Source organism: Amphibalanus amphitrite, unplaced genomic scaffold, assembly GCF_019059575.1.
Source record: "Amphibalanus amphitrite isolate SeventyFive unplaced genomic scaffold, NRLGWU_Aamphi_draft 000481F_arrow, whole genome shotgun sequence".
Classification (NCBI taxonomy): domain Eukaryota; kingdom Metazoa; phylum Arthropoda; class Thecostraca; order Balanomorpha; family Balanidae; genus Amphibalanus; species Amphibalanus amphitrite.
Genome location: NW_024881975.1, coordinates 273,092 through 285,248, shown reverse-complemented (window position 1 = coordinate 285,248; position 12,157 = coordinate 273,092). Strand labels below are relative to the sequence as shown.

The 12,157-nt window shown below is 57.6% G+C and overlaps 2 protein-coding genes across 2 annotated transcripts; one reads left to right on the top strand and one right to left on the bottom strand.

Annotated features, from left to right (window-relative positions):
- Positions 1–1,434: 1,434 nt before the first annotated feature.
- Positions 1,435–6,692, bottom strand: LOC122392315 (uncharacterized protein K02A2.6-like). The gene is made up of 3 exons (XM_043387028.1): positions 6,069–6,692; positions 2,822–5,819; positions 1,435–1,439 (listed from the first exon to the last, which is right to left on the bottom strand). Exons 1-3 carry the CDS (start codon positions 6,690–6,692, stop codon positions 1,435–1,437), a joined length of 3,627 nt encoding a protein of 1,208 aa, XP_043242963.1.
- A 3,007-nt stretch (positions 6,693–9,699) lies between these two features.
- Positions 9,700–12,157, top strand: LOC122392325. Its single transcript, XM_043387050.1, has 2 exons — positions 9,700–9,867; positions 11,614–12,157. The coding sequence occupies exons 1-2, from the start codon at positions 9,813–9,815 to the stop codon at positions 12,048–12,050; spliced, it is 492 nt and encodes a 163-aa protein (XP_043242985.1). The 5' UTR covers positions 9,700–9,812; the 3' UTR covers positions 12,051–12,157.

The following is a 12,157-nucleotide window of genomic DNA, read 5'->3' as shown; positions in this document are numbered from 1 at the left end:
GACTCTGTTTAGTCACATCACTGTTTTGTATGATAAGTGGATCAAAGTGAGAGATGCTGTTTACGCGATTTTCTTTCATTGTCGCGCGCATTTTGCAGCGCAAACGCTTATGTAGGTATTCGTGACTGGTAAACTTGCAGATATGCTGAAACTGGGTCATCAAGAACAGCAGAATATATATTACTGAACGGCTCTGGGAAAGAAAAATGGAAACCGAGGTCTTTAAAAAATTGTAGGCACGAGGCGTAGCCGAGTGCCGGAGATTTTTTGAAGACCGAGGTTTCCATTTTTCTTCCCAGAGCAAGTTCAGTAAGATATTTCCCATACGTCGTTTAATATCTATTCAGAAACTCACAATTTATGAAATCACCTTTTTTAAGATTTTTATCAAAAAATCACCAGAACTGTAGGTCATCAACCCGTGCCGGAAAACAGTGCAGGAAAGATCACGTGCAAATGTTTTCCGCACGGCTAGGATAATGCTAAAGGGATATCTCGGCGTATGGGAAACACAGTTTGAGTGTGCTCCCGACCAAGTTGTGTGTCATCTACGCGTCGCGGTCGCCTCACTTTTGAGCCGTTTTACTGTGGCTAGGTAGGTACCCATATGATCTTCCTGCAGTTTTTGCACCGATCGACCCAACGTTCAGCACACTTTGGGTATTGAGGCTGCTATGAATCATCCATAACGCTAACCAAAATGTTCGGTACTTAACAGCAATTCCAAGTGTCAGGCAGAAGTTCAAAGTCTTCAAGTGTTTGTTTGCCTTGCTCGCAGTTCTCAAATGTAACTATGCGTGAGCCATCCTAAATATCATCCATCCTAAATAAGTAACCACCTATGCGTCTTTGTGTCTGGCTCTTTGTATCCGCACGTAACATATAGCTACCAAGTAATTAGTGCGCAGTGAGCAGTCATCCACTTGCACTTGGGAGTGACATGTGACACCTTTAACTATTTGGTTCATGACCAAAGTCTAGGGAGCCTTACTATGCGCGGGCTATGCGCTGCGATATTCGAGCGGAGCTGTTACCTACATGCGCTGGCCTCCTCGGTGTATGTACTATTTCTTATGTGACTGTGCATGCATGCTGCAGAGAGCGCAGTGTTGATCGCTGTTCGCTGATTGCAGGAATGAGTGCGTCCAAATATTATGCCGCCGTGACTGAGTGCTGACTGATGAGTGCGCCAAAGGCAGGCAGCTCTCTCTCTCTCTCTCTCTCTCTCTCTCTCTCCTCCCCTCCTCCTCCTCCTCCTCCTCCTCCTGCTCCTCCTCCTCCTCCTCCTCATCCTCCTTATACCTCTCCTATCGACTTTATTAACGTTCAGGCTCCAGTTTTGGCACTGTGCCGAAGCTAACAGTCTCCCATGTACGGCGCAGCGCGTATCAATTATTGTGTGCTCGTTTATTTTACACGCACGGAATTGCTCGGTCAGCCTACAGACGGAACCGAACCGAGAAATGAGTGCATATATTGTTTCTGTATACCAAAGACAGACACTGATATGATATACGTATGTATGTACGTTCATCTTGCCATAAACCGGGTGAGCTGCACCAGAATACAATGTTTTATTGTGAGCATGTAATGTTGAATACACCTCAGGCTCTGCTCCAGATGGATTATGCTGCACTTTGATATGCTTAAAGTAAAATCATTCTCACTCACTCACACATACCTACTATAAGTAAATACACCTAATCCTATACGAAGAAAAGCCAATAAAAACTCCTATTTTTGTTATAGGTAACTACGGTATGAGACGAGTCATAGTTTACACTTGAGAAATTGGTAAAAAACAGAACGTTAAATATGTTAAAATGGGAAAGCTACTGTTATAACGTGAGTTCTTTATTCACAACCAAAGCCGCATTGCGTTAAACTTCCCAGAGCGCCAAACACCGATCGCTACTACCGCAACCGCGCCCAGCGTGGGCCGGCGGCCGACTGCTCCCGAACCCCGCGTCTGCGCGCCGGCGCCGCCAGTGGCGTCGCCAGGCCCCCGGGCAGGGGGGAGCAAGTGGCGTCGCCAGGACCCCGGGCAGGGGGGAGCAGCTCGCGACACCACACCCTGCCGCCCTTAAAACGGAACACATTCACTTTAACCTGCCGCCCTTAAAACGGAACACATTTTAAACCGGAACGTGGAAACAAACACATTACGCGTCGGAACGTGGAAACAAACACATTTTAAACCACATTACGCGTCGGAACGTGGAAACAAACACATTTTAAACCTCGGCGATCAGTCGCCTCGGGCACCTCCGGCGCCGAGCGGAACGGCGTTGCGAGGGGCCCTCAGTGTCCCCGCCGCCCCTGCCGCCGCCGTCACCGACATCACCGCCACCGCCGGTGTGACTGTAGCCGCTGAGGTCACCGGTATCACCGCCGCCGCCGAGGTCACCGGTATCACCGCCGCCGCCGAGGTCACCGGCACTACCGCCGCCGCTGACGACATCACCGCCGCCGCTGAGGTCACCGGCACTACCGCCGCCGCTGACGACATCACCGCCGCCGCTGAGGTCACCGGCACTACCGCCGCCGCCGGGGTCACCGGCACGGCCGTCGCCGCCTGGGTCACCGGCATCACCGCCGCCGCCGACATCACCGGCACGGCCGAGGCCGACTGTTCCCCGGTCACAGGCCTGACCGGCGACGCCGGCGCGGCTGCCGTCACCGAGGCCATTGGCGCGATCGTCTCCGACAGGGCGCCCGGCGCTGCCGCCGGCGCCACCAGCCCGGTCACCGCCGGTCGTCGCTCTGACGTCACCGCTGGTCGCCGCTCGGACACTACCGCCGGTGGCCGCTCTGACGTCACCGCCGGCGTTGTTCCCTGGGTCAGCCGCCGCCGCCAACAGCTGGTCAACGTGGCGCGACCAGATCACGTGTCCCACGTCCACTTCATACGACACGGGACCGGGGCGGGCGACCACCGTGCCGCGGACCCACTTCTGACGACCGTCATACGAGCGGGCCCACACTGTAGCTCCCACGGCGAATTCCCTGCTCCGTCCGCCGGCCGTCTCACGCTGCCGGTCCCGAGCCGCCTGCAGAGCTGTCTCGGCGCTCGGAACCATGAGGTTCATCCGAGTGCGTAGGTTCCGCCCGAACAGCATCTCAGCGGGAGTCCGTCCAGTCGCGGCGTGGGGCGTCACTCTGTACGCCAGGAGCGCGCGTGACAGAGAGAGGTCCACTCCCCCACCGGCCGCCGCGCAGACTCGGAGCGCGTTCTTGACGGTGCCGACTGCTCTCTCCGCCAGTCCGTTGGACGAGGGGTGGTGCGGCGCGACACGAGTGTGACGAATGCCGTTTGACCGCACAAACGCCGCGAACTCCTGACTGGCGAACTGCGGGCCGTTGTCGGTCACCAGTTGCACTGGCAGTCCCAGACGGGCGAAAATATCGCGCATCACGGCCACCGTCCGGGCCGCCGTCGTCTTCATCGGCACAGCTTCGATCCATTTTGTGTAGCTGTCGACCATTATCAAAAAGGAATGGCCCAGCATCGGCCCAGCAAAGTCGGAGTGCACCCGCTGCCACGGGCCGTCCGTCGGCTCCCACGGGTGCCGTGTCGCCTGCGGCGGCTCAGCTCGCTTTGAGACGCACGCCTGACACCCGCGAGCCAGCGCCTCCAGCTCAGCATCGAGTCCCGGCCACCACACAAAGCGCCTCGCCAGCTGCTTCATGCGAGTGCAGCCGAAGTGACCCTCATGCAGCTCCCGCTTGACGGTGTCGCGCAGGTTGCTCGGGATGACGACTCGGCCGCCCCAGAGCAGACAGTCGGCCTCGGTCGTCAGCTCCTCTCGGCGATTCTTGAAGGGAGCCAGGTCCGGGTCCACCACCGTCGGCCAGCCCGATCGCACCGCCGCCAGAGCGCGGGCGAGCACCGGGTCTCGGCGCGTGGCCACTGCTATCTGCTGCGCGGTCAGACACGGCCCCTGTTCGGCGATGAACATTACGCCGCCTCCGCCGTACGCCGCCTCCTCTTCTGCCGACAGCCGGTTCTCCGCCTCGTCCGGCACCGACAGACGGGACATCGTGTCCGCCAGCCTCATGTCCTCCGTCCGGCGCAGCTCGATCTTGTACTGGTACGCCGCGAGCTGCAGCGCATACCTTTGCATGCGAGCCGCCGCCAGAGAGGGCAGCTCACGGTCCGGGTTCAGGATCCTGGAGAGCGTCCTGTTGTCGACCACCAGGGTGAACGGCCGACCAAACAGGAACTGGTGGAACCGCCGCACTCCGAACGAGACGGCTGCGGCTTCCCTCTCCACCTGGGCGTACTTCCTCTCCGTCGGAGTGAGCGTTCGGGAGGCGTACTGTACCGGCCTCTCGAGCCCCTCGGGCGTCACTTGCATCAGAGCCGCTCCGACGCCTGTCGCACTGGCGTCCGTGACGAGCCGCAGCGGCAGCACGGGGTCGTACCGCATCAGGACCGGCGCCGTGGACAGCATGTCCTTCACACGGCGCACTGCCGCGGCGCACTCCGCCGTCCATGCCCATTTGACGCCCGTCTTCAGTAGCGCGTAGAGCGGCGCTAGCACGGTAGACAGGTTGGGCAGCAGCCGCTGATAATAGCTGACTGACCCGATCAGAGATCGCAGCTCCTGCACGTTCCGAGGGTCAGGTGCTGCTATGACGGCCGCCGTCTTCTCTTGCACCGGGCGCAGACCCGCCTCAGACAGTCGCCAACCGAGATACACCACTTCTCGGACTCCGAACTGGCACTTCTCTTTCTTGAGGCGGACGCCGTTGTCCTTCAGCCGCTCCAGCACCCGGTCCAGCCTGTCCATCAGCTCACGGTCACTGTCGGCGCCGATCAGCACGTCGTCCAGGTAACAGACGACTCCTGGAAGACCATCCAGCACCTGGTCCATGATCGCCTGGAACTGCGCTCCACAGGTGCTGATCCCGTACGGGAGACGGTTCATCCGCATCGCACCACGGTGTGTGGTCACGGTGGTCATCTCTCGGCTCTCTTCGTCCAGCTCGCACTGGAGATAGGCGTTCCTGCAGTCCAGCTTGCAGAACTTTTTCCCTCGGATGCTGGCGAATAGCTCCTCCGGCGTGCGCATCGGATACTTCAGAGGCTGCAGCTGCGGGTTCACCGTGATCCGATAGTCCGCGCACAGCCGCACGCCGTCCTTCTTGGGGATGGGTACGAGCGGCGTACCCCATCCGGAGAAGTGTCCAGGAGGCACCTTCTCGGCGATCCCTTGATCCAGCCACTTGTCGAGCTCCCGCTCGATATCTTGCTGTAGCGCAAACGGCACCGGTCTGGCGCGTCGATAGACCGGTTTGGCGCCTTCCTTCAGTCTGAGCGCCACCTTCACCGGGATTCTGCCCAGTTCTTCTTTAAACACCTCACGGTGTTTGTCCATCACCTCCTTCAGCGTCGGCTGAGGCGCCACCGGGCACACGTTCAGCGTCTCCAGACCCGACGCCGTCCTCAGCGCCTTGATCCACTCTCGTCCCATGAGAGGTCGGTGAGAGCCCATGTCGGACACGACGAGTCGCAGCCGTGTCGCTCGGCCGTCCGTCTCCACGTTGACGTCGGCCTCGCCTCGCAGACGGATTTGCTGGCCGGTGAATGAGGTGAGGTGCAGCTCACTCGGCCGCAGCGTCAGACCGGGGATGTGAGTCTCCGCGCTGATTATAGTCACCGGCGAGCCAGTGTCGATCAGCATGGTGAACTCCTGGCCGTTCACCCTGACCGTCGCCCACTCAGCTGCGGCTGGCTGCACGGCGCTGACTTGCCAGTCAGCCTGGTCGCCGTCCTGAACCAGCTTCACGCCAGTTCGCTGTTTGCCGCAGTCACGCTGCAGATGCCCACGCTCTCCGCACCGATAGCAGCGCGGCGCGCCGGCCCGCCATGGCCGCGCGCCGGCCTGCCGCGACTGCCCGCTGTCCTGCCGTGGCTGCGCGCCGTCCTGCCGCGGCTGCGCACCGTCCTGCCGGGGCCGCGCGCCGGCCTGCCGCGACTGCGCGCTGGGACAGTGGCGCCGCCAGTGGCCCCGGCCGCCACAGCGGAAGCACGTGCCTGGCCCCGGGGGCTCGGTCGGCCTGACCCTCTCCGTCCGCTGCGGGCGTCGCACCAGGTGAACTGCCTCCCCGTCCGTCTCGGCCGGCGCCGGCGCCCCAGACAGCCGCGTCGTCAGGTCCATGACGTCCCGGTGGGCGCGTGCCGTCCGCCGGACATCCTCCAGGTTGAGGTCGTCGCCCTTCAGCGCCGCTTCCCTCACCAGCTTCCGCTGCAGCTCGCCTCGGCTGCCCAGGACGCAGCGGTCTCGCAGCTCCCGGTTCACCTGCGCCGGCTCGTAGCCGCAGCGCAGGATTTGGGCCCGTAGCCTGGCCAGGAACTCCTCCAGGCTTTCCTCCGGCTCCATTGTCATTCCTTGGAATTTCCCTCGCTCAGCCACGACGTTATTCCTTGGCACCAGGTACCGTACCAACTTCCTTTTTAGCCGGGTGAACTCGTCTTCCTCCGGTCCTTCTGCCTCCTCTTCCGGCAGGGAGTCGCTGACATCGGCTATGTCAGGCCCGACCAGGTGTAGCAGCACGGCGCACCGTCTGGTAGGCCCTTGGATGTCCATGGCGACCATGTAGCGCTCCAACGCTCGCAGCCATTTCTCGAAGTCCGTGCCTGCCCGGTACGGCCCCGCAGACACCAGCTGCATGCCCGTTGGATCCATCACGCTGCCGTGCTCTCACCAGCGCGTCGTTCCTCCGGCCGGCTCGCCGCCGCTCCACCGTCGGCCCGCAGCCGCTCCACCGTCGGCCCGCCGCCGCTCCACCGTCGGCCCGCCGCCGGGCGTCACCGCTCACACCGGCCGGTCACCGCACACGCCGGTCGGCCAACGCTCACGCCGACCCGTCACCGCTCACGCCGACCGGTCACCGCTCACCCGGCCGGCCACCGCTCACCGCGCCGCCCTGCGCCCGTACTTGGCGCTGCAGCTGCGGTTTCCCGCGCTTTTCTCGACGGGGGCGTCACGTGGTAGTGACGTCACACGCACGTCACCGCGCGCGCATGCGCACTCGTCCCGCACCGCCCGGCCGCGCGCCAGCTTCCCGCCGAAATTACCCGCTTCGGGGACCAGGCGCCTCAAACCGCATCGAGGCCCTCTCCGCCGCACCGATCGGCCAATCACACGCGCTGCCACAGCTGCGCGTCACCCCCGGCCGACCAATCAGCGTGCAGCACGCCGACGCATGCGCCACGCACACCACACTGCCGAGGCATCATGGCCGCCACGAATTTCGGCGATCACATGGGAAACCCTGCCAGGACAACGGCCGCCGCGCGACAGGCACACTACCAGCAGCAGCGCGAAAAATAAAAATACTAAGCAATAGGGTAAGGTGCCTAATTAGCGACCCCCTTAATTTGAACCGTCATTGCTCACGCTCTGTGGGTGCCACTGTGCTACTGGCTTGATTTTCGGAGAGATCGTTCATTTTTCTATTAAAATACAGTCATTTTCTGCCCCAATATTTACTAACTTATTTGTAGTGAGCATTTTGGCAAACCATTGCAAAAAACGCTAATAGGGAACTCTTCCCGATTAGCGACCGGGGAGGGTCGCTAATAAGTCTATGGGTTTCCCCATATTAAAAATGGCAAAAAATTCGACGCCTGAATAGATGAAATATGATCTCAAAAAGGTAACCTATTCGCAAAGCACTCGATCACTCGAACAGGAACGTTTATCCAACACATTTACGTAAGTAAAAACTGATCACGTGATGCACCGAAGGCGAAAAGAAGGCGGAAACCCAAATTTTGCGGGCTATCTTGCATGATATTCGAGGTCCGCGCTGAATTCGGCACCCCTGCAGTCGGTGACGACATTTGGCATCCCCTGCCACACATTGCAAGCTTCAGCAACACCTCATTTTCATTTCTCTCTTTTCCTATTTCTTTCCCTTCTTGAGCTATTTGCGACCATGTCAGGCGCAAATAGGAAATATGAGTTGCAACACATTTTTAACCGCCATGCTGTGCACAGTTGAGCGATTCACGATGCGAAAACGGCAATCAATTAAAAAAGGAATGTCGATTCAGAATAAAAAAGGTGCATCATCCTAAAGTGCATCGCTTTTCATCAGAGAGGACCCAAACACACACGTTTTGGATAAGAAACTCGTCATTTTTATTTAAACTCACCTGAAACGTCCCACCAGAAACATCGACGACCGGAAAATAATTTAATTTGATAACCAAAGTATGGCTGACCTTTTGACGATGTTTTTACCCCGTTTTCTCCTGCCAGTTTTTCTGTAGGGAGGTAGGTCGCAAATCGGAAAGGGTCGCTAATTAGGCACCTTACCCTACTAAGCACTAAGCATTCGTACTAAGCAACGTTTGCGCCCTCACCGTCCGTGGCCTGTCCGCCCTCGCTGACCACCGCGCACTGATCACTGGCCCGTTTCGCCATCACTCGCAATCACAGCCCCAAGGCTTCACCTTGATCTGATCCTTGTCGCCAGGATGTTATAACGTGAGTTCTTTATTCACAACCAAAGCCGCATTGCGTTAAAGGGACCCTCCCACCTTCAAAAAAGTTTATGAATTGGCATGAAAGTGATGTCGCTCGGTTCAGAAAGAGCAAAAACGAATATCTACCAAATTTCACCGAAAAATATTCACCGGTTTTCAAGATATTAGACTTTTACTTTTGTTTACTTTTTGGAATCTCCGCTGTTCCTAGCGACTTTATTTAAAAGTGCGGCATTTGTTGCGCGCAACGCAGCATATACCACCGCGTGCTGCAAAACGTTTTAGTCAAACATTTAACGGACGTTCGAAAGCCTGATGACGTCATCAGATTCCCGTAATGGTTAAGAGATAGGTAGGGACCACGCTGGTCCCACCCTGCAAGTAAAGGGAAGAAATTTCTTGAACACCATAAAGCTGCGGGGGTTGCGACCAGGATAAATGGTGGTTTCTGAGCCTGGCCGCAAACTTGGCTATCTCAACTCAAAACTAATGTTAAGGTGGGAGGGTCCCTTTAAACCTCCCAGAGCGCCAAACACCGATCGCCACTACCGCAACCGCGCCCAGCGTGGAGTTCTATAGCCTTGCGTGGGCCGGCGGCCGACTGCTCCCGAACCCCGCGTCTGCGCGCCGGCGCCGCCAGTGGCGTCGCCAGGCCCCCGGGCAGGGGGGAGCAAGTGGCGTCGCCAGGACCCCGGGCAGGGGGGAGCAGCTCGCGACACCACAGCTACGTTGCACGAAGTCTTAACTTCAACTGTATTTTACAACGTATGTTGCGTAAGGTATTAGGTATGTATCTACAAAACCTCTTATTCTAAATCAAATCAACAGAGCTCGTCCGCCTGATGCAAACGATGCACTACTAGAGTTTCAGGCCATACTTCAGGTGCAAATTTATCCCTCCCCCTCTTCACTACAGCTCCCATGGATATACAGACCATGGATATACATACACATGTAGATACATACCAGACCACCACTGCCTACACCAATCCGACGGTTCGGTTCGCTGATGTCTCAGCCGGAGATAGCCCTGGATCCCCGTATTGTGATGCGAATAAAAGCGGGCCCTGTCGGAGGACCCCCGCTGTCCTCTCAGTCCTCTCACCTTGGCCCACAGAGGAGGTCGTTTGCCGGGCTGACGTCAGGGAGGAGGCGCACAGATAGTTTATACATAGGTCGGGGAGGGGGCGGGCGGCCCGTATCCGGTTTGGAGCGTGGGCCGCCGGCCGGTCGTCGCCGCCCCGTCCGCGGGCCGCGGCTGCACGGGCAGTGCCGTGCTGTGTGCGCGCTGCTGCAGGGGTCGCTGGTCAGCATGGGCCGCCCTCCGAAACGGCTGGGACTGGCGCTGGCGGTGCTGGTCTGCTGCGGTAAGTTCCCCGGCCACCGGCCGCTCCATGAGTCGCCGGTGACGGGGAGAGACTGCGTATTATATCCTTAGGAACGTCCAGGGTCATCGACAAGGTAGGAACCAAATGTATCGATGTTGCCACTGCGTAAATGTATAGCTGGATAAATATGCGTCGGACAATAGACAAATATCTTACAGAGTACGGACACTCGGATGCTAGATGAAACACATGTGCAGAGTGTATACATAACGCTGCAGCATGTATGACGATTGCATCAGCAGCCCGAACTAAATTACGGACCCAAAGTGGGTCCATATAAGTATCTAAGTAGTTATGTCCGCAACGCATCATCGGTCTCGACTATTGGAACGCATAGTCCAATAGTCGACCTCATGAAGTGTGCGGTAGGTAATGAAGTAAATAGGCTTTGATTTTCAATAGCTCAATCTGAGCACGACTGTGAAAAGTGGATATCGCTGATGACTCTGAAGGCTGCTGTTTTTGCCTTGGTGCATGACGCGCAGCGTTCCGTAATTGGGGATGGTTCGGTGAGGGTCGCTTCCCTTGCAGCGTCATCGTAAATTTGCAGCAGAGTATCAAGGACATCATGAGCGCAGTGTAGCCTGTGGGCGGAGCTCAGTTACACATTGCGTGTCCGCTGTGGTGCGTCAGCGTGCATGCTCCGTTATTGGGTCACGCTCGTTAACCCGCGCCGGGCCGGTGCTCTGAGATTCCGCGCCGGGCCGGGGGGGGGGGGTGTCTGAACACCCCCCCCCCTTTAACTCGGCTCCTGGGCCACGTAGCGACACGTTGTAAGCGGCAATCGAAAGAACGTCTAAAATAAGGACGAAAACACTTTAGTCATTTTTTGGGTCAGGTCAAAGATCAGGTCACCAGAGGTCACCAAAGGCAAAATGTTGACTATTTCAACATTTTGGAAACTGCCAACGGCTATCTCGGGAACCGATAGAGCTACAGCGCCGTGGAAAAGCGCATTCGATAGCCCTTTAACAGACCTTTCTAAGTAATGTTCTCAGATTTGACCTCAGGTCAACGGTTTAGCCTCCAGAGGGCAAAAACTCCAAATATAGCCGTTTTTACGAAAAGCGTTTTTTCGGCAATAACTTTTGACTCAAAAGAGCCATGACATTACTTTTGCCAGCATCGTGTTCCTCTCGTCGAGACGCGTCGAATGAACTATAAGTTGACCTTGAAAGGTCAACTTGAAAATTTGACTTCAGGTCAAGATCATGACCTGACCGGAAAAGGTCATGTTGCATATCAGTCGATCCGCAACGTCGAGCCGAACACATCTAAGGTGTTGATCAATCGGTGTAGCTATGACGAGCAATCTTATTTTTTCTGAGGTGAGGTCACTTGGCGTGACCTGGTGACCTGACCTAGGGCGACCTGGGTCTGAAATTTTCACAACATGTGCGGAAAAGATGCACGAACAGGTGTGCCAAAAACGGCGGCGCTCCGCGCCGCCGTTTTTTAGATATCTGCGAAAAACCGCAGGGGGGGGGGTGTTCAAACACCCCCGGCCCGGCGCGGGTTAAAGGCTGCATAGCGCATGTTTCCGAGCTGTCTGCGTACGGCATGCGTAGTCATTTAACTCATTGAGCCGTCTCGGGCCGAATCTACGACAATTCAGGATTAATTACGACATTTTTCAACAGAAAATGTAATCATAGGTAACGACACACTGCCGGTCCTATAGCCTGTGCTGGGTGACTGAGTGCCCCTGTCGACTCGTTTTGGCAGGTGCGCTCGGCGCGCGGGCCGCCCCAAACGGCCGTCTGCGGCGGCAGACCTCCGGCGGGTCGGCAGACAGCGACACCGCCTGTGTGATGCGCCACATCGGCGACGGGGAGTTTAAGGAGGAGTGCAGGAGCATCCGCGCCGAGTGTGACCAGAAACAGTGTCCTGCCGACACCGTCTGCGGCCTAGACCTCGACGAGAACATCACCTGTTTCGACGCGTCGGTGAAGGAGTTCGAGAACTGCGGCCCCGAGTCGTTCCGCCTGCAGCAGCCGTGCCCCGCGGACGCCGGCATCCGCGGGTTCGGCATGGGCTGCACGTTCTGCAAGGGATACACGGCCACCGAATTCTTGGGCGGCCGGGGCTCGTCGGCGTCTCTGGCACACGGCGGCCTGACGACCGCGGCCGCCGTCATGATCAGCAGCTACCTGCTGATGTGAGCCGCCGATCAGGCCGCTGCTTCCCCTCATCGCCTATGATCACTGTACCGCTCTCGCCGCAATAACATGTGACCAAAATAATACAAAATGACACGATTATCACTAAA

Coding starts and splice junctions, on each gene's coding strand:
- LOC122392315 (XM_043387028.1), bottom strand. CDS start 6,692: ATGGATCCAACGGGCATGCAGCTGGTGTCTGCGGGGCCGTACCGGGCA. Junction 5,820..6,068: donor GCCCGCAGCGGACGGAGAGG/GTCAGGCCGACC, acceptor GGGCATCTGCAG/CGTGACTGCGGCAAACAGCG.
- LOC122392325 (XM_043387050.1), top strand. CDS start 9,813: ATGGGCCGCCCTCCGAAACGGCTGGGACTGGCGCTGGCGGTGCTGGTC. Junction 9,868..11,613: donor GGCGGTGCTGGTCTGCTGCG/GTAAGTTCCCCG, acceptor TCGTTTTGGCAG/GTGCGCTCGGCGCGCGGGCC.